Source organism: Rhinoderma darwinii, unplaced genomic scaffold, assembly GCF_050947455.1.
Source record: "Rhinoderma darwinii isolate aRhiDar2 unplaced genomic scaffold, aRhiDar2.hap1 Scaffold_684, whole genome shotgun sequence".
Taxonomy (NCBI): domain Eukaryota; kingdom Metazoa; phylum Chordata; class Amphibia; order Anura; family Rhinodermatidae; genus Rhinoderma; species Rhinoderma darwinii.
In genome coordinates this window covers 52839-78901 of record NW_027464243.1, presented here as the reverse complement: position 1 = coordinate 78901, position 26063 = coordinate 52839, and the positions used below count along the sequence as shown (strand labels likewise).

At 47.4% G+C, this 26063-nt stretch overlaps 1 protein-coding gene across 1 annotated transcript in view; it reads left to right on the top strand.

Moving 5' to 3' along the window:
• Nucleotides 1–26063, top strand: part of SPAG17 (sperm associated antigen 17) — a 158949-nt gene that overhangs the window by 88634 nt on the left and 44252 nt on the right. The window contains exons 16-33 of the mRNA XM_075849108.1: nt 1014–1204; nt 3031–3125; nt 3466–3711; nt 4088–4199; nt 4604–4723; nt 4811–4909; nt 5442–5644; nt 5930–6053; nt 6718–6893; nt 7046–7202; nt 7767–7990; nt 8651–8792; nt 22139–22293; nt 22524–22709; nt 22782–22918; nt 23012–23142; nt 25652–25779; nt 25856–26038. Of these exons, the coding sequence (XP_075705223.1) occupies nt 1014–1204; nt 3031–3125; nt 3466–3711; nt 4088–4199; nt 4604–4723; nt 4811–4909; nt 5442–5644; nt 5930–6053; nt 6718–6893; nt 7046–7202; nt 7767–7990; nt 8651–8792; nt 22139–22293; nt 22524–22709; nt 22782–22918; nt 23012–23142; nt 25652–25779; nt 25856–26038 (2809 nt within the window). The remainder of the gene's footprint in view (nt 1–1013; nt 1205–3030; nt 3126–3465; nt 3712–4087; nt 4200–4603; nt 4724–4810; nt 4910–5441; nt 5645–5929; nt 6054–6717; nt 6894–7045; nt 7203–7766; nt 7991–8650; nt 8793–22138; nt 22294–22523; nt 22710–22781; nt 22919–23011; nt 23143–25651; nt 25780–25855; nt 26039–26063) is intronic.

Sequence of the window (26063 nt, the reverse complement as noted above, 5' to 3'; positions counted from 1 at the left end):
TTTATATCTATCCATAACCGTGTCCTTTATACCTATCCATAACCGTGTCCTTTATACCTATCCATAACCGTGGCCTTTATATCTATCCATAACCGTGGCCTTTATATCTATCCATAACCGTGTCCTTTATATCTATCCATAACCGTGTCTATCCATGACTGTGTCCTTAATACTTTCTACCTGTAACAGATTCTTCATACCATTTATTATTAAATGTGCCATTCATACCATATACCTGCTGTGAAACCATGACCATGTCCTATACCCATGAGTGTTCCCTATCCAGCAGTCCCTGTCCCTGTCATGTGTATCCATGTTCTGTATGATACCCATGACCATGTCCTATACCCATGGGTGTTCCCTATCTAGCAGTCCCTGTCCCTGTCCCGTTGTGTATCCGTGTTCCGTATGATACCCATGACCATGTCCTATACCCATGGGTGTACCCTATCTAGCAGTCCCTGTCCCGTTGTGTATCCGTGTTCTGAATGATACCCATGACCATGTCCTATATCCATGGGTGTTCCCTATCTAGCAGTCCCTGTCCCTGTCCCGTTGTGTATCCGTGTTCCGTATGATACCCATGACCATGTCCTATACCCATGGGTGTACCCTATCTAGCAGTCCCGTTGTGTATCCGTGTTCTGTATGATGCCCATGACCATGTCCTATACCCATGAGTGTTCCCTATCCAGCAGTCCCTGTCCCGTTGTATATCCGTGTTCTGTATGATACCCATGACCATGTCCTATACCCATGGGTGTACCCTATCTAGCAGTCCCTGTCCCGTTGTGTATCCGTGTTCTGTATGATACCCATGACCATGTCCTATACCCATGGGTGTACCCTATCTAGCAGTCCCTGTCCCGTTGTGTATCCGTGTTCTGCATGATACCCATGACTGCGGCCTTCATACCCTCCAGTCGTGTAGTTTTGGCCCGCTCCTCGTCTATGCTCCTCCAGCCTCATTCATTGTGTGTTTCCTCCATTATCTAACACTAAACCAACTACAGAAACTACCTGGAGCTCGTGGCAGATTCGATTTCCCACTGGGTTCAAGAAGAAGAGTCAAAGCATGAAGAGGAAAAAGAACTGGAAGCTCTGAAACAAGCGCAGGTCCCAAGTGACAATATCTCTGCTCCCGGAGACCTCTCCTCGGCGAAAAAGAAAACCCGGAAATCAGTCTCCCCAAAAAAATCAAAAAGTGAGTCCACCAGGGACCTGTGATCCTGTTCTGGGGAATTATTCATTGAAAGTAATGAAACGTTAACTTAAATGGGCATTAACATTGATGGCGCACCCTATAGTTGGGCTTTCTATATTTCATCAGGGGACGTCCAACCTCCGAGACCCTGGTCAATAATGGGGATTGGGCAGGTGTTCCTTATATCAGACCCTCTCATACTTTGATGGCCTGTTCTAAGGATAGGCAATCAGTGTCCCAGAGGACCCCTTTCAATATAAGATATTTGTGGTAGCGCTGGGTTGAGCTGGCACCTCACTTAACCCAAGAAAAAAGGGGGTACAAGGCAGCCTGAAGCACCAGAACCCAGAACTTTGAAGATTTCTGTCTGTGTGTAAATTGATTGAGTCCCTTCAGTGAGTAACTTAATATCATTATTAGTAGCATTGCACTGGAGGACTATAAGAAATATCGCAATGCAAGACTCCGGATGGACAGATGGAAGGACGGGGGGATAACCTATGTTGACATCACAGTGCCTTCAAAATAGCGGACTACACCGATAGGTTCCTGTTGGCCTCATATTGAGTATTGTCCGCATGTTGAGTAGCATTAGAATGAATGATGTCACTGATGACCTCTAATAAGCACCCTCAATGACTGATGATATCACTATCACTGCTGTCATATACCAGAGGGCAAGACTAATGACATCACAAAGGCCCTGTTCACACAGAGTATTTTGCAGGCAGAAAATATCTGCCTCAAAATTCCTTCAGGAATTTTGACCTGCCTGTGTTTTTTTGCCACGGCTTTTGGAGGCGTTTTTTGTGGACCGCGGGCAAAAAAATGCAGATATAACCGCTTCTTCTGCCTCCCATTGATTTCAGTGGGAGGTCAGAGGCTGAACCGCAGCAAGAAAGAACATGCCCCTTTTTTCCGCCCTGGAAAAAACACCTTTGCCTCCCATTGAAATCAGTGGGAGGCGATTTCGGTTTCCGCGTCAAAATCAGCGCCAAAAACCTCTGTGTGAACTGGGCCAAAGAGTACATGACAATGTGTAACATGAGGACGACATCACTAATGACACCACCATGAATAGTGTTGTGGGTGACATCAGAAGCCCTTAAGGTCACTGATATTGTAATGAATGTGGTCACAATGGATAACATCACTGAGATCAGGCAGAACACATAAGGTTACTGATGACATCACAATAGAACATTTAATGATATTACTGACATCTCATTGAGTACAATACCAATAAAAGAAGTCACTCATGTAATGACTGATGACATCACCTTAAGGACAATCACTCTGGATGATGTCACCGGTGGCACCACAATGGAACATGTCACCTATGACATAACAGTAAGTAAAATGTATGGCATCCCAGCAGTTTCCACCTCTAGTGATGATGTCATTGATGGCACCGCTGTGAGTTACTCCATTATCGGTGAGATCACTGTAATTATCATTGTGAGTTCCACAACGAGTCATGTCACCGATGACATCACAGCGAATAGTGTTACAATAAATGACATCACTTTTGGTTAAAGCAGTGCAAGGGAAAAGTGGAGCAGTTGCCCATAGCAACCAATAAGATTTCACTTCTCAGTTTTCAGCCGTCTTTTGGAAAATAAAGCAGTGATCTTATTTGTTTCTATGGACATCTACTCCACTTCTCCTTTGCAGCCATTTTAATAAATCTTCCCCAATGTATTTTAATCCCTGATGTTATTTGCACCCAAAAGTCCTAAAAAAGTCAAGCAGTCCATGCCCATTGATAGACCCTGGCAGAACAGGTCATTGTTTCGAACCGTTACTGTATGTCCTCTCCTCCTCAGGTCCTAAGGGCAGCGGATCCCGACCAGGAAGCCGAGCAGAAGAAACCACCCCAGAGCCAGACCGGAACCCTTTCATACGCGAGGGCTCCCTGAAGGTGGGAATGAAATGTTTCCCCTCTCACATCTGACAAATGGGGACGATATATGTATGTGGCAGATATAGAGTTCTCCCAATGATGTCCAGCATATCGGAAAGCCTCTGTATGGTATACTCAATCTGTAGGGAATAATTGGAGTCCCTTAGTATTTGGGGGCTGCTGTGGGGATCACCAACAGTTGTCACATAATATGGGGGGGTCACATCAAACAAGGTATCAAAAGAAGGTGTAGCCAAGTTTCCTTTGTGAGCCATCCCATCAGACGGGCATCCAAATCCACGTTGTCCTCTGTGATCATAGGAATCCAGTCAATAATTAAGTGAGGTTCCATCTACAGGCCTGGAAAGAAGAACATGATCGACTGAAGGAAGAGGAACGTCTAAAACAGGAAAAGAAAAATACGAAGAGCAATAAATCTGGGGGTAAGAAGAGGGGAGGAAGCAGAGGGAGTGCCGGTTCAGAACGTAAACCATCTCCCAGTGCTCAAAAGAAGAACGTCAAGGAGAAGGACGAGTATGATGGACCAACCCATCCAGAGTCTGACCCAACTCCTCCAGATGTTCCCGAGGAACCTTCTAAGAAAGTAAGTGGCTTCCTCCATAATGTGGCTTGTCCTGGTCCCACCCTGGCAGGTGGTTTTCCATTCTTGTCCCATCCCGTGAAGGGTTTCTGGAATAGGGTCACCGCCTCCTGTTCTGGTCTTGACCTCATCTTGATATAGGGTTACATTGTCCCCGTCCTGGACTGGAATCATGTTCTACCCAGTCCTGTTGTGGAATAAGGTTTCTTCAGCCCCGTCCTGGAGGAGATAACTCTGTTCTATCCTGGAGTCGGGCTTCTGCTTCTTGGCTCCACCATGGCCCAAATCTCACATCCCAGATCCTGAATTACAGAAAGTTTGTGCTGCTGTCCTGCAACTTGCTGATCAACTCGTTCTTTGCTTCCGGTCATTTTCCCAGTTCATAGGTTATGACATGGGAGACCAATTGATCCAGGTCTCGGGGGGCTGTCGCTGCCTCTTCCCGACAGACGGTGGCCAGATTCAGGTGGAACACACACATTTTGAGAAAGGTAAACCTTCTATTCACACATGTTATAAATGTCAGATTGGTGGGATCCAGAGGCGTAGCTGGGAGCGGGGGCAACCCTGGGTGACAGGGGTCCCAACAAAACAATTTGCCTTGGCCAAAATATTTGAAATCAGGGCCAGGACCTCAAATGAAACCTTGTACCTGGGTAGATGGCCTAGCTATGGCTCCAGTGGGATCCAACAGATGGGACCCCCCAGTAATTACGAGGACAGGTGGGTCCCGGGCATGCACATTGACTCTCCATAGCGCTTACTGATAATTTGTTGGACTTGTTCTTATGATCAGCGAGGGTCCCAGCTGTTGGGCCTTTACCAAACGTGACTTTTATGACGGGTCTGAACCCTCTTTAAGACCGGGGATAAAACTGATTCATATTTTTGCCAGATTCCACCTATGTAAAAGTGAAAATACGAAAGGACGGACATAAATTCCTGGTGCACATCGTTAATCCAAAGAAAACGCCCCCTGGTGGACAGGATGACTTCACCCAGATGGACCATCAAGGTCAGTATGAAGATATAACGATATAACGCTCACATCCGGGGGGGGGGGGGCACAAATGTTATATTAATGTTTTCATCTGTTCTGCAGGAAGACGAAGTGTCAGTGAGTTTGGGTCATTTTCAGCCACTCTCCATAGTGGGATACGGCTATCTCTAAGTCATTACGGCTCCTCCGGCCAAGGACCAGGTAATGAAGCCCCTCCCCCCTGTTGAGACTCCTCCCATCCGTCTGTATGCCGCCGTTTTCTGATAATCTCCTCTTTACCACTGGAGGTTTAGTTGCTTGTAGTTTATCATTATTCTGCTTTTGCCATAATGTAAATGTATAATGTACTGAGCGTGTCCATATACACAGCAGCCAAACTTAACAAGCAAAGCTGCAGTGTAAAGTATGAGGGAGGGAATAGGAGCCTGAGCTTCTGATATCATATGACTGATCATTTTAAATACTCTGGTGCTTTTTGGCTAGTTGGTTCTATTAGTAATGGGAAATAAATGCGACAGAAGGATTTATGACACCCGTAGACTCCTATAGACAATGCAGGTAAGCCGGAGCCACGGATTATAGCTGTGTCCTAATGCGGCAGAGCTTTAATGGAAAGCTTCACCCACCTGAATTATATAGAATTATTACTAGACATTTGCTGTAAGATCTCAGTTTCGCTCGGGTAAAGTTGATGTTTATTAATATTGTGCAAAACTCTGCTCACTCCCGATAGAGGAGAAAGATCCGGAACTGGAGGCCATGTTGACGTTCCCATCCGTTCACACCCCCAGCATCATCCCAGCACCTCCTCAGCCTCCCCCATCATCCCCTGGAAAAGGTCGCAAGTCCCCCCGAGGAAAATCTCCCCGAGCTGCCCGAGTGAAGACCCCTCAGACCCCGGCGGTGGAAGAGACTCCGCAGACACCAGAGGTCCAGGTGACGACTCATTTATTAACTTACTCCTTATAAAGTCCTGAATGACATGTGACACTGCGCCAGCCTCTCCTCCTCCACAAACCTCCCAAACCAAGACGTCTCCGGAGGAGACCGGAGATGGAGGGAACCTCGAAACTGAAATGAATGGAGATTTATCACCTTCACTTTGGGCATTGGCTCCGGCACATTCATCTCCGGTGATGTCATCTCCAGTGATGTCATCGTCTTTATGAAATGTCAGGAGATAAATAATATGAATGAAAGTGTCATCTGTCATTTGTTTAGGTTGAACCAGTTACTCCACCGATGACCCTGGACACAAAACCTGAACAAGTCCCTGCATTTCAGTCCCTGAATGTCTCCTACCCTAATGGTCTTCTTCTGACATTCACAAAAGACAATACAACAGGTGAGGTGCCCCAGGAATAGGAAGTGGAGACATTACTGCTGATAGCACAATATGGCGCAATACATTCTCCCCTCACCCCACCCCACCCCCTCAACAACAGAGTCACGTAATAATCTCCACTCTACACAATGATGTAATAACTCCTCCTACCTGCACACTACAGACTGCAGTAATAACTCCTCCTACCTGCACACTACAGACTGCTGTAATAACTCCTCCTACCTGCACACTACAGACTGCGGTAATAACTCCTCCTACCTCCGCACTGCAGACTGCTGTAATATCTCCTCCTACCTCCACACTGCAGACTGCTGTATTATCTCCTCCTACCTCCACACTGCAGACTGCTGTAATAACTCCTCCTACCTCCACACTGCAGACTGCTGTAATAACTCCTCCTACCTCCACACTGCAGACTGCTGTAATAACTCCTCCTACCACCACACTGCAGACTGCTGTAATAACTCCTCCTACCTCCACACTGCAGACTGCTGTAATAACTCCTCCTACCACCACACTAAAGACTGCTGTAATAACTCCTCCTACCTCCACACTGCAGACTGCTGTAATAACTCCTACCTCCACACTGCAGACTGCTGTAATAACTCCTCCTACCTCCACACTGCAGACTGCTGTAATAACTCCTCCTACCTCCACACTACAGACTGCTGTAATAACGGTCAGATCAGTCCGGGATTGCTCATCCGACAATCTTACCCTGTAAAAGTGATGAATGCCCGTCGGTACAAGCACAGTAAGAAAGTGGAGAATTTGGAGACTTCGCGTGTGATCACAGCAGAGGGATCTGTCATCAGGTGCATGCAGGATGGCTCCACACAGGTATCATCATCCTCATCATCCTCATCATCATCCTCATCATCATCATCGTCGTACCTTTATTACCGGTTATTTAGTTTGTGCTCCCTGGTGTGTTTTATTGCCTCGTACGATGGATCTTCTTCATTTAAAGTCTGGAATGATTTGTGTATCAGATTCTTCTACCTGACGGAACCGTAATCCAGAGCCCGGATTCAGGTCCAGTTGTGGAGCCGCGTCCCCCCACTTCCTCAACAATGGAAGCGTCAGAGACCCCTGCCAGTGACTCACAACCAGCGCCACCTCCTATAGGTCCAGAGGAGGCCAGGAAAGGTATTGTGAGAATCGGGGGAGCATTGGGGCTACACACTATAAAGGGTCCCCATATGTCAAGAAATATGTGACATGATCGATCCGGCTACTTAGTAACAATATAATGCTATTTTAATATAATGGGATGTAGTATAGGGCAATGCCAAGGGTACCCCCACCCCCCATCTAAGCCCATGGCACATTGGGAGTGGGGCAGCGTCTCTAGAACCAGCATGACCCGTGTAACCTGATGTCTTCACAATGCACAGTGCAGGGAGAATTGACTACAATGATGAGAATGGTCTTCAGGTTATTCTCATTATTATCCCCAGACTGAGGTGCAGGAATATTGGGAATGGGGCATCAACCCCGGAACCAAACAATGACAAACCCGTGACATTCTTCAATCCAGTTATTACATGGGGATACCGAGGATAACTCCCCTCCCATTCCTGGCCTGTGTGCTCCTAATGTTCCTACAATACCCCAGGCTATTCTCACTGTGGATTGTCATAGCCGATATAGCTAGGTAATAATAAAATATAATAACATGATCTGAAGTAGTCACATTAGAAGTGTTTACAGGTAGAAGTGGACAAAAAACAGTGGCAGCAGCGGCCAAGACAGAGGCGGCTGACCATCCCCCTCCTCTGGACTCATTGCCCGCAACACCAAAGGTCCCTGTGGTAAAACCTGGCACCTGGATCACAACCACCCCGACTGGGGAGCAGATTGGGACCCGAGGATCTGAGAGACTGGAGCTGAAGCCTCTGCTGATGTCCAAAGCCACTGACCCCGTGACCAGAGCGGTAAGTCACCTCTGCGGGATACTGCAACCGGTGCGTACATGACGTGGCCACCACCTGTATATACTGTATATATGTCCCAGGTTATAACCACGATACTGCAACCAGTGCGTACATGACGGGGTCACCACGTGTATATACTGTATATATGTCCCAGGTTATACCCACGATACTGCCACCAGTGTGTACATGACAGTCACCACCTGTATATACTGTATATATGTCCCAGGTTATAACCACGATACTGCCACCAGTGCATACATGACAGTCACCACCTGTATATACTGTATATATGTCCCAGGTAATGACCACGATACTGCCACCAGTGTATACATGACAGTCACCACCTGTATATACTGTATATATGTCCCAGGTTATACCCACGATACTGCCACCAGTGTATACATGACAGTCACCACCTGTATATACTGTATATATGTCCCAGGTTATAACCACGATACTGCCACCGGTGCATACATGACGGGGTCACCACGTGTATATACTGTATATATGTCCCAGGTTATACCCACGATACTGCCACCAGTGTATACATGACAGTCACCACCTGTATATACTGTATATATGTCCCAGGTTATACCCACGATACTGCCACCAGTGTATACATGACAGTCACCACCTGTATATACTGTATATATGTCCCAGGTGATGACCACTAGAGAAGATCAGGTGGTGACAGTCGTGCAGACGGATGGGACAATGATCACAGAACATGCAGACGGCACCAGGATTACGACCTTCTACCAAGACGTGGATATCCCGCTGCCCGGAGATCATGAAGAGACTGGTAATGTAATATAATGTGGACATTGGGGATAACCTGGATATCAGACGGTGAGATGAGAATCTGGGGTAATGGTAACGCACAATGCAGATGTGTGGTCCTGCGCCACGTATTACAGTAAAGTAGAGTGGGACTAATCCTCTGTGAACCCTGAGCGGTGGGGGTGTAAATGAAGGTGTGCACCATGCTGCGCCAGTCCCAGACGACCGCCACCCCCAGGAGAAGTGATTGGCAGGTCAGGTCCGGAGGCCTCGTCATCATTTGCGCGATCTCTGTGTGTGCAGAACTTTCCTCATTTGTCTCAGGCTCCCGACATCCTATATTTTTATCCCCCCCCCCCCCCCCCCCGCCGTAATTTGAAATTAATGAGTTTTATCGTTATGATTGATTATAGTCAAAACCCACAAACCACAATGAAAATAATAGTAGCGGAGCGCACACAGTGACGGGCGTTAGAGACGGGCGATGTCATGACTGCGATATTACAAGAGACAACAATGTGTGATGGGACGAGGCTCAGCGTAGGGGGAGATCCTCCAGATATCTTACGTCTCCATTCATCGCCAAACCCCCTCCCCCAACATCATTAATCTCCCACCGTCCCAGCATGCGAATCAATATTCCATTCCCGAGCATGGTCTATGGATATATAAATATCACGCTGACATGACCATCCATCATAAATCTGAGAACTCCTCCGAGATGGAAAATCCATCATAGATCTGGCTCCACCACCCCCATCCCCCTCACAGTCCCCCTCACAGTCCCCCTAATCATCACACGCGGACAAGACGTTACTGTAACCACAAAGCAGCTGGCAGCAAACACACGTATGACCGCAACCGCACATGATCTCACCGCCGCCGCCTCTTAACTCACTACTAGAGGTTATTGTCAGTCTGTCACATTGTATCAGTGTCATTAGGCCGGACTGTTACACTTATATCAGGATGTTACATTGTATCAGTGTCATTAGGCCGGACTGTTACACTTATATCAGGATGTTACATTGTATCAGTGTCATTAGGCCGGACTGTTACACTTATATCAGGATGTTACATTGTATCAGTGTCATTAGGCCGGACTGTTACACTTATATCACGATGTTACATTGTATCAGTGTCATTAGGCCGGACTGTTACACTTATATCAGGATGTTACATTGTATCAGTGTCATTAGGCCGGACTGTTACACTATTATCAGGATGTTACATTGTATCAGTGTCATTAGGCCGGACTGTTACACTTATATCAGGATGTTACATTGTATCAGTGTCATTAGGCCGGACTGTTACACTTATATCAGGATGTTACATTGTATCAGTGTCATTAGGCCGGACTGTTACACTTATATCAGGATGTTACATTGTATCAGTGTCATTAGGCCGGACTGTTACACTTATATCAGGATGTTACATTGTATCAGTGTCATTAGGCCGGACTGTTACACTTATATCAGGATGTTACATTGTATCAGTGTCATTAGGCCGGACTGTTACACTTATATCAGGATGTTACGTTGTGTCAGTGTCATTAGGCCGGACTGTTTTACTTATATCAGGATGTTACATTGTATCAGTGTCATTAGGCCGGACTGTTACACTATTATCAGGATCTTACATTGTATCAGTGTCATTAGGCCGGACTGTTACACTTATATCAGGATGTTACATTGTATCAGTGTCATTAGGCCGGACTGTTACACTTATATCAGGATGTTACATTGTATCAGTGTCATTAGGCCGGACTGTTACACGTATATCAGGATATTACATTGTATCAGTGTCATTAGGCCGGACTGTTACACTTATATCAGGATGTTACATTGTATCAGTGTCATTAGGCCGGACTGTTACACTTATATCAGGATGTTACATTGTATCAGTGTCATTAGGCCGGACTGTTACACTTATATCAGGATGTTACATTGTATCAGTGTCATTAGGCCGGACTGTTACACTTATATCAGGATGTTACATTGTATCAGTGTCATTAGGCCGGACTGTTACACTTATATCAGGATGTTACATTGTATCAGTGTCATTAGGCCGGACTGTTACACTTATATCAGGATGTTACATTGTATCAGTGTCATTAGGCTGGACTGTTACACTTATATCAGGATGTTACATTGTATCAGTGTCATTAGGCCGGACTGTTACACTTATATCAGGATGTTACATTGTATCAGTGTCATTAGGCCGGACTGTTACACTATTATCAGGATATCACATTGTATCAGTGTCATTAGGTCGGACTGTTACACTATTATCAGGATATTACATTGTATCAGTGTCATTAGGCCTGACTGTTACACTTATATCAGGATGTTACATTGTATCAGTGTCATTAGGCCGGACTGTTACACTTATATCAGGATGTTACATTGTATCAGTGTCATTAGGCCGGACTGTTACACTTATATCAGGATGTTACATTGTATCAGTGTCATTAGGCCGGACTGTTACACTTATATCAGGATGTTACATTGTATCAGTGTCATTAGGCCGAACTGTTACACTTATATCAGGATGTTACATTGTATCAGTGTCATTAGGCCGGACTGTTACACTTATATCAGGATGTTACATTGTATCAGTGTCATTAGGCCGGACTGTTACACTTATATCAGGATGTTACATTGTATCAGTGTCATTAGGCCGGACTGTTACACTTATATCAGGATGTTACATTGTATCAGTGTCATTAGGCCGGACTGTTACACTTATATCAGGATGTTACATTGTATCAGTGTCATTAGGCCGGACTGTTACACTATTATCAGGATGTTACATTGTATCAGTGTCATTAGGCCGGACTGTTACACTTATATCAGGATGTTACATTGTATCAGTGTCATTAGGCCGGACTGTTACACTTATATCAGGATGTTACATTGTATCAGTGTCATTAGGCCGGACTGTTACACTATTATCAGGATATTACATTGTATCAGTGTCATTAGGCCGGACTGTTACACTATTATCAGGATGTTACATTGTATCAGTGTCATTGAGCCGGACTGTTACACTTATATCAGGATGTTACATTGTATCAGTGTCATTAGGCCGGACTGTTACACTATTATCATGACCATGGGATTACAGAGCTCGCCCCATTTCGAACCCTTTTGCTTAACCTTCCCTCCATACTGTCCACCCCCCTTTCTTGCTTCCAGGCCTTTTTCCCCTCCTCCCATGTCACTCTCCCATCCCCCAGTGAGACACACGAGACAGTGGGTTGGAAAATTTCACAGCAGCCATTTTATTAACAAATTTACATGAACATAAAACATTCCTTTATAAATAACATTACTAGGAAAGGGGAAGTCCTTGGAGCTCCAAAACTTTGGCGCCAAACTGCCCCCTGTATAGCTACTTACCCCCATCCGTCCCCTACAGGCTCAGAGGCACCTTTCTGCTCCGCAGTTGGCTTGCCAAGTATGTAAAACCACTCCCTGGGACACCACCCAGCAGGAGGCCAAAATACGCCCATATCCATGAGCAATTATGTATTTGTTAGGGACCATACCTCTGATGAATCCCCCACTTCAAATTACCACCAACTCCAAGGACCCCCCAATCCGCCACACGAGCATACTTAGACCACCTTTAAGTATGCGAGCCCCCACCATCCATCAGTGCCCACTCGATCCCTTCCTGAATCCGCAAAGCCCAAAGGTCAATGCCCACCGCATTCAGATGCACTCCATCACCTAGCCAATACTTCCCATGGCCATCCTCGAAATCGTAGTGCCGCACAAAAAAACCCCCGTTCTTCACTACAAAGCTGGAAACCGCCCGATTAACTTTCACCCGGGCCTTGTTTAAGCGCTCTACCGAACGCGCATTTCGCCATACACTCTGCGGCACAATTTCCGACCAAATCACCTTCACCTTCGGAAAACAGGACCAAAGCCGGAGAAGGTCGTACTTAACATCCCGAATTAGTTCTCTAAACGGACGAGTACCTAAGTCGTTTCCCCCCACATGAAGGACCAACAAATCAGGAACCCGATCCAACTGCGCATACCGATGGAAATCCGGCAAAACTCGACTCCACACCATGCCGCGCGTGCCCAGCCACCGTATCACCACCGCCGACCTTTGGAACCCCAGTTGCCGCCCATCTGGCCGCACATCAGCCCTTAACGCCCCCCAGTGCACATATGAGTGCCCAAGAATCCACACCAGTGCAGGTGTACCATCTGAAATAGAAGAATAACAACGATGACACCAACCGGAAACAGCATGCTGAGACAGGATAAACAAATCACATAAAGTGGAGACGCACGTAGGACTTATACCTCCCAGAATCCCAACGACCTATGCGCTTCACCACATCAGGCCCCAAACCCCATGACGCAGCCTCCGTGGCTGCCCCAATACGAAAGGAGTGTGGTGAATAAATACCCTTATCCAAACCCAACACCTCCAAACATCTACGGAAGACAGCTGTAAACTGGCATCTTGACAAGAAGGCACCATCCTTATGACATAACAGCGGCCCCCCCTACACCCTCGTAGCGCGGCGTATCGCTTGTAGCATCTTACCGGGCACATCCCCGCCCTCGCCACAGCCCCCAGAACCAGCTGTTTACCTTTCCCACTTTGATCCGATTTCGACCGCCTTACCCAGAATTCCACTCTCTCCCCCCCTCCTATTACATCTTCCGCTTGCAAACCCCCCGCCCTCTTCTTGCTAGGGGAAATTAACTCACCCACTCTTAAAGCTCCAAAAAACGCCCATGAAAAGGCCAACCGAAACAATGCTACCTCATAGCCCTAGAAACACACCCTACCCAATACTTCACCTAACTGCTCTAGAAGCGCGAAAGAAACCGGTCGACGGCCGTCCGGCCGCCCCGCCCCCTTTTTCCGAAACCCCTTCAACGCCTGGACAATCAAGAAATCCTTAGTCACGTCGCCCAACCCCCTTAGTTTAAAACCAAAGGCCAAAGCTGACACGAAACGATTCACTTTAGACACCGACCAGCCTTCCACCGATACCCATCCCAAAAACCCCAGCAAAGCTACCACCTGTTCCTCCATCGACCCTACTTCGGGCGAACCTGCTAACCACGACACCCAGTCCCTCCACGCCGCGTCGTACGCCAACCATGTACCAGGCGCTAGAGAGGACTTGATCAAACCTCCTGCTGCTCGCAAACCACGTCCCAAAGCCATCCTGGGAACGCGACCCCTTCCAGATCCGCCTCCGGTGCCAACAGACGAAACCGCTCCCACTGTAGGCGAGAGAGAGAATCCGCGATGTCATTCTGTACCCCCGGAACGTGAACCGCAACAATCCACGCATTGAGAGACAAACAACGCAACACCAGACGCCGTAACAACCTAACCACCGGGGGGGAAGAAGCCGTTACAGTATTGATTGCCAACACCACCCCCATATTATCACAGTGTAACCGCACCTTGCTATTACGGAAACGCTCCCCCCAAATCTCCACCGCCACCACAATCGGGAAGAGTTCCAGAAGTACTAGATTACGAACCAGTCCCAACGACACCCATTCCTCCGGCCACTGCCCCACGCACCACTGTCCTCTACAATAAATACCGAAACCCACACTACCTGCAGCATCGGTAAACAATTCCCATTGCACATTATCCACCACCGGCGAGATCAGTAACGATTTCCCATTATACAAACTCAAAAACTCACTCCATACTGCCAAGTCATCCCGATGCTCCCGCGTCAACCGCACAAAATGATGTGGGGCTCTAACCCCCGCCGTTGCTGACGCCAACCTCCTGCAAAAAACTCTGCCCATGGGCATTATCCGACAAGCAAAATTAAGTTTCCCTAACAACGACTGCAAATCCCGCAGCTGAATCTTATGAAGCCGACCCGTCCTGCTCACTTCTAATCGCAGCGCATCCAGCTTGTCCCTAGGAAGTCGACACTCCATCGCCACCGAATCCAGGGTAATGCCAAGAAAAACTATACAAGTACTGGGACCCACAGTCTTCTCCGGGGATAACGGAACCCCAAACCGCTGAGCGACCCACTGTATTGCCCCCAGCAAATTGGCGCACACCTCCGAACCCGCTGGGCCCACACACAGGAAGTCATCTAGATAATGTATGACCGACTCTAACCCTGCCACTTCACGGATTACCCACTCTAGGAACGAACTGAACGCCTCGAAGTACGCGCAAGACACCGAACAACCCATCGGGAGACACCGATCCATATAATAAGCCCCCTCCCAGTAAAACCCCAACAGCCGCTGGCTGTCCGGATGAACCGGGAGAAGCCGGAAAGCCGATTCCACGTCAGTCTTTGCCATAAGGGCCCCCTCCCCATACCTTCGCACCCACTCAACCGCCGTGTCAAACGACGTATATACCACCGAGCACAGCTCAGGAGCAATGCCATAATTTACAGACAACCCCCGCGGATGCGACAAATGATGGATAAGCCGGAATTTATTTGGCTCCTTTTTTGGAACAACCCCTAACGGGGACACAACCATGTCCTGAACGGGCCGAAATGGGAACGGCCCCCCCATGCGCCCTAACCCCACCTCTTTACGCAACTTGTCAGACACTACCACCGGATACTCCATTGCCGACTTTAAATTCCGTAGGGAAAGGGGGACCGCATGAACCGGGGAAGGGATCACAAAACCAAACTGAAAACCACGCAACAATAACTCGCCTTTCTCCCTATCCGGGAACCTATTTAGGTACGGCGCCATCTCTTCCCACCTCACCGGAGTCAGCCCCATGACCCCCACCACTTCCCCCTTTTCCTTTTCCTTTTTTGAAACACTTGGCGGACCCGTGCGAAGTCCCGCCGCAAGAGGAGCAAGAGTGCTTAAACTTACAACCCGCCCCAAACTTGCATTGACCGTCATTAAACTGCCAGCACAAGCCCGCCCTTCCTCCTGTCCCTCCCCCCGATTGCCCCGATTGTCCTGAGGGGCCGGCAGCCCCAGCCCCCCCCCTTGAAAGGACTGCCCGAACTTAGCCGGGGCCATTACTTTTAACCAAAGCCCAATGTCTTTATTATCCCATCTAATGTTGGGACGAACCGCTTTTCTCTGACGAAACTGTTCGTCATACCGCAGCCAAGTCTGACCCCCATACGACCGATGCGCCTCACCTATCGCATCCATGTACCCGAAAAGGGCGGAACAATTTTCCGGCGCCTTTTCCCCTATAACACTGGCCAGTATGGCAAACGCTTGCAACCAATTCACAAACGTCTGCGGGATTAAGCGATATCGACGCTTCTCCTCCTCCTCCTTTTTACTTTCCCACCTTTTTCCCTTGTCTAAATCAAACTTTTCCAGAGAAAGAAGCGAGAAGATTTCTACGTACTCATCCCTCCAAATTTTTTCTTTCACTTCGGTCTTCAAATGTGACCCCAACAACCCCTCAAAACAAACGTACACCTCGCCTTTAGCTTTATCATCTAACCTCACCCTATCCACATCCTTATCTTTATCAGTCTGAACCGCAACCGTCACTCCCCCGACCTCCACCTCGGGGACCGTCCCCAGGGGTTGCACCGATTCTCCGCCCCCCCCAGAACCCACGCCGCAACCGGGGATGTAACAGGCAACCCACCCCCCTCACAACGCGCTAGCAACGCCTTTACACAGCCAAGCAATTCCTGAACATCTCCCCCCCCCCCCCCCTAACAGTAGACAACAACCCACTATTTTCAACATCCCTAACTGCCTCCCCTTGGGAACCCTCCCTAATCCCTGGGGATCTAAATATCGCTGGAAATGTATGTAATGGTGATATTGACTCACCAGACTGCATGGGCGCTGAGTTCCCACCAGCCGGGGCGACGGGACCTCCACGACGACCATCCTCCATCGGCACACCTCCGTTTTCACCCGCCTCCGGACATCTGGGGCCTGAAGCCGCGCCGCAGGCTCTGCAGCCGTATGCACCATCCTGGACCTCATAAGTATCGCATGACGTCAGGGGCCGTTCCGGCCTCCGCTCTCCCTCCACCGCTGCCCCCTCCCTCCGTCTCTGCAGCACCACCGATTGTGGCCTGCGTGACCATCCGGGGACATCTTCCTGCTGACAGGCGGGCCGCCCGACTGGTGCATCGCCAGATCGGCCCGCCGCAAATCCACGCGGTGCTGACCTGGAGACGGGAGACTGTCCCTCTGACCTGGGACCCTGCCCTCCACTCTCCGGAGGGCCCGACCGGCGACCGGGATTCCTCCCGGACCGGGACCTCCGCCCCCTAGCGGTGGAAGCGGAAACCAGGCCCGGAGCGTCCCTCGAGGGGCTCCCAAGCCTGCGTCGAGCCCTAGGCAAATCGTCCGGGCTAAGGCGCTCTGGCGGCCGCACCCGCCGCGACCGCCGGAGGGGGGATGTCATCACCTCTGGCGCTGCCTGCGTCCCGGCCGCACTTGTACCCGCTGCCTCCTCCAGCCCTGCCGACAACTCCGGCACCGATGCCGCTGGACCCGTCCTCCCGAGCTCCTCCTCAAGCCAGGCCATGCCCCGTTCTGCCATAGCCTGCCGCACTTGCTCCATCAGGGCCTGCATCACGCCTCTGGTCAGTACAAGGTCTAAACTGTTTTCCTGGGGCGTGAATGGCGCGAACCTGTCCCTCACCCTTCCTATATGCCCTCTGTTATCCTCGCCCCCTTCTCCTCCACCTTCCTTCCCCTCCTCCATTTGAACTTTTCACCTCATTCCTTCTCCCCTGCAACCCTGGTCATGTCTGCCTCCCCCAATCACTTCCTGATGTGTCCGCCTGTTTCTGGATGTTACATTGTATCAGTGTCATTAGGCAGGACTGTTACACTTATATCAGGATGTTACGTTGTATCAGTGTCATTAGGCCGGACTGTTACACTTATATCAGGATATTACATTGTATCAGTGTCATTAGGCCGGACTGTTACACTTATATCAGGATGTTACATTGTATCAGTGTCATTAGGCCGGACTGTTACACTTATATCAGGATGTTACATTGTATCAGTGTCATTAGGCCGGACTGTTACACTTATATCAGGTTGTTACACTGTATCAGTGTCATTAGGCCGGACTGCTACACTTATATAAGGATCTTACATTGTATCAGTGTCATTAGGCCGGACTGTTACACTTATATCAGGATGTTACATTGTATCAGTGTCATTAGGCCGGACTGTTACACTTATATCAGGATGTTACATTGTATCAGTGTCATTAGGCCGGACTGTTACACTTATATCAGGATGTTACATTGTATCAGTGTCATTAGGCCGGACTGTTACACTTCTATCAGGATGTTACATTGTATCAGTGTCATTAGGCCGGACTGTTACACTTATATCAGGATGTTACACTGTATCAGTGTCATTAGGCCGGACTGTTACACTTATATCAGAATCTTACATTGTATCATTGTCATTAGGCCGGACTGTTACACTTATATCAGGATGTTACGATGTGTCAGTGTCATTAGCCTGGACTGTTACACTTATATCAGGATGTTACATTGTAACAGTGTCATTGAGCCGGACTGTTACACTTATATCAGGATGTTACATTGTATCAGTGTCATTGAGCCGGACTGTTACACTTATATCAGGATGTTACATTGTATCAGTGTCATTAGGCCGGACTGTTACACTTATATCAGGATGTTACATTGTATCAGTGTCATTAGGCCGGACTGTTACACTTATATCAGGATGTTACATTGTATCAGTGTCATTAGGCCGGACTGTTACATTTATATCACGATGTTACATTGTATCAGTGTCATTAGGCCGGACTGTTAGACTTATATCAGGATGTTACATTGTATCAGTGTCATTAGGCCGGACTGTTACACTTATATCAGGATATTACATTGTATCAGTGTCATTAGGCCGGACTGTTACACTTATATCAGGATGTTACATTGTATCAGTGTCATTAGGCCGGACTGTTACACTTATATCAGGATGTTACATTGTATCAGTGTCATTAGGCCGGACTGTTACATTTATATCACGATGTTACATTGTATCAGTGTCATTAGGCCGGACTGTTACACTTATATCAGGATGTTACATTGTATCAGTGTCATTAGGCCGGACTGTTACACTTATATCAGGATGTTACATTGTATCAGTGTCATTAGGCCGGACTGTTACATTATATCAGGATGTTACATTGTATCAGTGTCATTAGGCCGGACTGTTACACTTATATCAGGTTGTTACACTGTATCAGTGTCATTAGGCCGGACTGCTACACTTATATAAGGATGTTACATTGTATCAGTGTCATTAGGCCGGACTGTTACACTTATATCAGGATGTTACATTGTATCAGTGTCATTAGGCCGGACTGTTACACTATTATCAGGATGTTACATTGTATCAGTGTCATTAGGCCGGACTGTTACACTTATATCAGGATGTTACATTGTATCAGTGTCATTAGGCCGGACTGTTACACTTATATCAGGATGTTACATTGTATCAGTGTCATTAGGCCGGACTGTTACACTTATATCAGGATGTTACATTGTATCAGTGTCATTAGGCCGGACTGTTACACTTATATCAGGATGTTACATTGTATCAGTGTCATTGAGCCGGACTGTTACACTTATATCAGGATGTTACATTGTATCAGTGTCATTGAGCCGGACTGTTACACTTATATCAGGATGTTACATTGTATCAGTGTCATTAGGCCGGACTGTTACACTTATATCAGGATATTACATTGTATCAGTGTCATTAGGCCGGACTGTTACACTTATATCAGGATGTTACATTGTATCAGTGTCATTAGGCCGGACTGTTACACTTATATCAGGATGTTACATTGTATCAGTGTCATTAGGCCGGACTGTTACATTTATATCACGATGTTACATTGTATCAGTGTCATTAGGCCGGACTGTTACACTTATATCAGGATGTTACATTGTATCAGTGTCATTAGGCCGGACTGTTACACTTATATCAGGATGTTACATTGTATCAGTGTCATTAGGCCGGACTGTTACACTTATATCAGGATATTACATTGTATCAGTGTCATTAGGCCGGACTGTTACACTTATATCAGGATGTTACATTGTATCAGTGTCATTAGGCCGGACTGTTACACTTATATCAGGATGTTACATTGTATCAGTGTCATTGAGCCGGACTGTTACACTTATATCAGGATGTTACATTGTATCAGTGTCATTGAGCCGGACTGTTACACTTATATCAGGATGTTACATTGTATCAGTGTCATTAGGCCGGACTGTTACACTTATATCAGGATATTACATTGTATCAGTGTCATTAGGCCGGACTGTTACACTTATATCAGGATGTTACATTGTATCAGTGTCATTAGGCCGGACTGTTACACTTATATCAGGATGTTACATTGTATCAGTGTCATTAGGCCGGACTGTTACATTTATATCACGATGTTACATTGTATCAGTGTCATTAGGCCGGACTGTTACACTTATATCAGGATGTTACATTGTATCAGTGTCATTAGGCCGGACTGTTACACTTATATCAGGATGTTACATTGTATCAGTGTCATTAGGCCGGACTGTTACACTTATATCAGGATGTTACATTGTATCAGTGTCATTAGGCCGGACTGTTACACTTATATCAGGATATTACATTGTATCAGTGTCATTAGGCCGGACTGTTACACTTATATCAGGATGTTACATTGTATCAGTGTCATTAGGCCGGACTGTTACACTTATATCAGGATGTTACATTGTATCAGTGTCATTAGGCCGGACTGTTACATTTATATCACGATGTTACATTGTATCAGTGTCATTAGGCCGGACTGTTACACTTATATCAGGATGTTACATTGTATCAGTGTCATTAGGCCGGACTGTTACACTTATATCAGGATGTTACATTGTATCAGTGTCATTAGGCCGGACTGTTACACTTATATCAGGATATTACATTGTATCAGTGTCATTAGGCCGGACTGTTACACTTATATCAGGATGTTACATTGTATCAGTGTCATTAGGCCGGACTGTTACACTTATATCAGGATGTTACATTGTATCAGTGTCATTAGGCCGGACTGTTACACTTATATCAGGATGTTACGTTGTATCAGTGTCATTAGGCCGGACTGTTACACTTATATCAGGATGTTACATTGTATCAGTGTCATTAGGCCGGACTGTTACACTTATATCAGGATGCTACATTGTATCAGTGTCATTAGGCCGGACTGTTACACTTATATCAGGATGTTACATTGTATCAGTGTCATTAGGCCGGACTGTTACACTTATATCAGGATGCTACATTGTATCAGTGTCATTAGGCCGGACTGTTACACTTATATCAGGATGTTACATTGTATCAGTGTCATTAGGCCGGACTGTTACATTATATCAGGATGTTACATTGTATCCGTGTCATTAGGCCGGACTGTTACACTTATATCAGGATGTTACGTTGTATCAGTGTCATTAGGCCGGACTGTTACACTTATATCAGGATGTTACATTGTATCAGTGTCATTAGGCCGGACTGTTACACTTATATCAGGATGTTACATTGTATCAGTGTCATTAGGCCGGACTGTTACATTATATCAGGATGTTACATTGTATCAGTGTCATTAGGCCGGACTGTTACACTTATATCAGGATGTTACATTGTATCAGTGTCATTAGGCTGGACTGTTACACTTATATCAGGATGTTACATTGTATCAGTGTCATTAGGCCGGACGGTTACACTTATATCAGGATGTTACATTGTATCAGTGTCATTAGGCCGGACTGTTACACTTATATCAGGATGTTACATTGTATCAGTGTCATTAGGCCGGACTGTTACACTATTATCAGGATGTTACATTGTATCAGTGTCATTAGGCCGGACTGTTACACTTATATCAGGATGTTACATTGTATCAGTGTCATTAGGCCGGACTGTTACACTTATATCAGGATGTTACATTGTATCAGTGTCATTAGGCCGGACGGTTACACTTATATCAGGATGTTACATTGTATCAGTGTCATTAGGCCGGACTGTTACACTTATATCAGGATGTTACATTGTATCAGTGTCATTAGGCCGGACTGTTACACTTATATCAGGATGTTACATTGTATCAGTGTCATTAGGCCGGACTGTTACACTTATATCAGGATGTTACGTTGTGATGGACTAAGCAGCATTATAGTCTGATCTCGTTATATTATGTTAAGAGTTTATGACAGATGAGTAATTAGAATTTTACTTGATTTATCTTCTAAGTGCTTAGAAAGTTACTGAACATTGTGTGTAGATGCGTCTTGTAGAACGTTGTATGAGGCCGGGACACCGAGACTTTCTTATATATTTTGTACAGGAGAAATACCACAGAGTATCACAAAAAAAGTCAAGTTTATCCGGGTGGAGAACACGGACTTTGTCACCGCCATTCTGAACTGTGAAGAGAAGACGTGTTATGCTGTGTCTGGTGATGGGACCGAGGTCCTGGCAAGACCACAAGGGTCGTATCAGGTGAGTGTCCTCTCTGGGTCTATAGTGGGGGACCCTCAGCCCACTGTCGTTTTACTGTGTTCTGCCTTTGATATGGGGCTTTGTCAGGAGGTCATCGGGGGCCATGATCTCTGGATCTGTTGACTCTCAAAATACACAGTCTGCATTTTGAGATTCAACGGGTACATCCAGGAGGGGAACCCCTTAAAGTCGTCTTCAGTAATTCGTTTTTTTTTATGTTGTCACATGAGGTGTTCCCACCAAACTCCAGCTGTCTATCTATCAACCATGAAGGAAGAGCCGTCTATTCACCAAGGACAAGTTGTATAGCCCAGATGCCCACCAGACAAGAAGATCTGCCCCCAGCAAGTTACATCATGTCCCACACCCAGAATGTCATCTGCGAGGTGCTGGATCCCGAGGGGAATCTCTTCCAGGTAGTCTCTGCAGCCACTCACAGCCGTCTCTTAAGAGATCAGGAATACACGTCTATAATGTGCTCTTCGTAGGTGATGTTGGATGGCAGCACGTCTGTGGTTATTGCCAGCGGGGACACTGGTGAAGAAGATGAGTGGGAGGAGAAGGAGAACGTTCCTGCTTCCATACTACAGCAGCAAGCAGAGGTCTACGATCTACATGCACCCAGGTATAGTCGGACCTGTTGATATTCCCACCCACGGTGGTTATTATTGTCCTCAGGACCATTCATCTTCTAGAACCTCTGGTGACTTCTGTGCAGGTTTTTCATGGTCAACGCTGACGGCTCCGGCAGCGAACTTCTGCGTAATCGTGAAGTGGAGGATTTCTTGGCCGCCTGCTACTGCGACCCGACAATAGCCGTATTACGAGAGCCGACCCCGGAAGCCCCAGGTGAGACCCCCCAGATTATCATGTATATGACCAGGACAAGAAGGTCCTATCTCGCTGCGAGGTTTAGTAGTAGACGAGAGGTCTAAATCCTAGAACATTAATGGCCGTCGCTCCGGCTGGAATGTTCTCCACAATCCGTGAAAGACGAGGAAGACGACGCCTTGTATATAACCAGCAAGTCCAATCGCCTGACGCCCGGGAGGATGAAGACCTTACAACCAATGTGACTGTAACTATGTGGCCAAAAGTAGGTGGAACTTCTGATCTGCCCCGATCACCTGTAAGTGCTACTGGGGGACACAGCCACTAGGAGGCGACACTAGATAGGAAAAGTCTTGTCCCACAGACACTGGATAAATCAGTTTATTAGCCGTGTCCACAGGAGGCAGACATGACGGGATTCTCAGACCATCTACTGTTTTGTTTTTTTAGTTTTATTTCTTTATGTTTTCTCCTTGGGTGCAGGGGGTGGTCAGCCGAGTCACCAGCCGAGTCACCAGCCGAGTCACCAGCCGAGTCAACCCCCAGCGAGTGCCGAGAAACCAGGCACTTCTCTGCACGGCGCTTCCCTCTCCGCCGGCCACCGGTCTTGTTTTTTCTGCATCCGCAGACGGAGAATGAGTAATCCCTTTATATGGTGCGGGGTGGGCGGCCGTGGCGCTGGCAGCCTAGTCATGTAGCAATCCAGGGACCAATCGTGAGAACCCGGCCTGTGGCGCTTACTGAATAAGTAGCAGAGCGCGGCGCTCCTTCCATCGCTGCAGGAAGGCAGAATATGGCCGCAAAGTTGAAGGAAACTGTTCCCCCATACAGAAAATAAGGGGCCATGCGTTCCCTATGTAGGTGGCCCCTTCCCTAATAAAATGTTTGTCCCTTCTCTAGATAGGGCCTCCAGGGGGATTGGGGAGAGGGGGGTTTATGAGAGGGAAATATAAAGGACTCCTATATTCCCTCCAGAGTCTTCAGGGGTGCGCAGGATCCTCGCACATATAGTGGGGTTACTGGCACATTCACAATTCATGCCTCCCTATCCCTATCGCAAGGGCTTACCTTCATTTCAATGTCTGTTCCCAAGATTTCCAGCTTGTCGCCATTACCTTTAAGCTTGCCACGGCTCCAAGGGTCTTCACCAAGGTCCTAGCGACTCTCTTGGCGCTTCTCCCGGGGGAGTCATTCTCATCCGTTACCGGGACAATCTCTTGGTGAAGGCTTTTTCTCCAGGCATGACGACCTTTCCAGTCTCAACATCACTTTGGAGACGTTGAAGAGATTCCGGAGGATCATCAACAAGGAGAAGTCCTGAGTCCCAACTCGGCGGATGAAGTTTCTGGGGATGATCTTAAACGCCAGGACAGCAGACAAGATCAAAACCACAAGAGCCACGGTGGCTCTCCTCCACCAAAATACTTCCTCCATCCGATTCTGCACGTGGTTGCTGGGCCGGATGCTGTTGACCTTCGAGGCAGTTTCATATATGCGCAATTCTACACAAAGCCCCTTCAGGGGGGGGCGGTTGTTTTTCACTGGGACATTTCACAGGATTCACTGGGCAAGTAGATTCTCCTGCCCTCTCGGATTCGTCGGGAGTTTCGCTGGTGCGGGACCTCGACGGCCATCTTTTCTTCCCTCCAAGTGGCTCGTTATTTAGACGTATGCCAGCCCGTCCCGTCAGTTTTTGGCCTCCACGCGGTCCAGGGCACTTGGTCGCCAGAGGAGATGACATTACAGATCAACCTTCCGGAATTGTGGGCAATCTTCTTGGCCGTCTCTCATTAGATTCTTCTTTTACAAGGTCAGAGTCCAGACTCGCACATCCATGCGGTTGCCTATCTGAACGACCAAGGTGGCACCAGAAGCCCGGCGGCATTGTGGGAGTCTTCACAGATCCTGCTGTGGGTGGAGTGTCTTGTGCCAGCATTGTCAATGGTACACGTGCCAGGAGGGGTCAATTGGGAGTTGTTATACAGAGTCTGGCCTCTTATTTACAGTGAAGGGTTAATGCTACACCATACAAAGACATTTTACACAATTGTCGCTTCCAGCTTTGTGGGAACAGTTTTGGGTTCGGCCTTTTCGCTTCCAGGATAACTGCGTCCCAGTGCACAAGGTCCATAAAGACATGGTTGGTTGGTTGATTGGTTGGTTGGTTGATTGGTTGGTTGGTTGGTTGGTTGGTTGGGGGAGTTGGGAGGAACTTGGGTGACTGCACAGAGCCCTGACCTCAACCTCATCCAACACCTTTGGGATGAATTGGATGCTGATTGCGAGCCCAACATCTGCACCTGATCTTACAAATTGCCACGGACACCCCAAAATCTTTTTGGAAGTCTTCCCAGAAGAGTGGAAGCTGTTATACCCGCAAAAGTGGCCCAACTCCATATTAACCCCATGGTTTTAGAATGGGATGTCCGACAAGCTGATATAGGTGTGATGGTCATATAGGGTCTGTAATAGGGGATGTCTGTACTAAGAAGCTTTCACATGCCGACTGTCTTTACTCTTATTCTAGGTGTCCAGAGCATCACAGTCCTGCAGCCTTCCTCCGAGACCTCTCCGTGGACCATGAAGAAACATTTAAACAATATTGTGCCCCCAAATCTCCTATCCAGACACTGGGACGTCTTCCCTTCCATAGAGGTCTGTATATCCCCACACGTGATGTTCTCCACAGCCTGAATGTCTCGTTACAATCCCCCCCCCTCATTATTCTTAGAGGAAAATACCAGGACCACCGCTGGGCGTTGGGATCTGGAAAGGTCTCTGTATCGGAACAGAAGGTCCTCAAAATCCTCGGCCCCCAGTCTTGAAATGCCCCAATGTGTTGAAGATTCGTCAGCTCCAGCTCTATGAACCCATTGGTAAGGAGAGGCGGGAAAAGCTGGAGCGGTCACTTAAGGTAGGTTAGAGAATGGGGGGCGTTC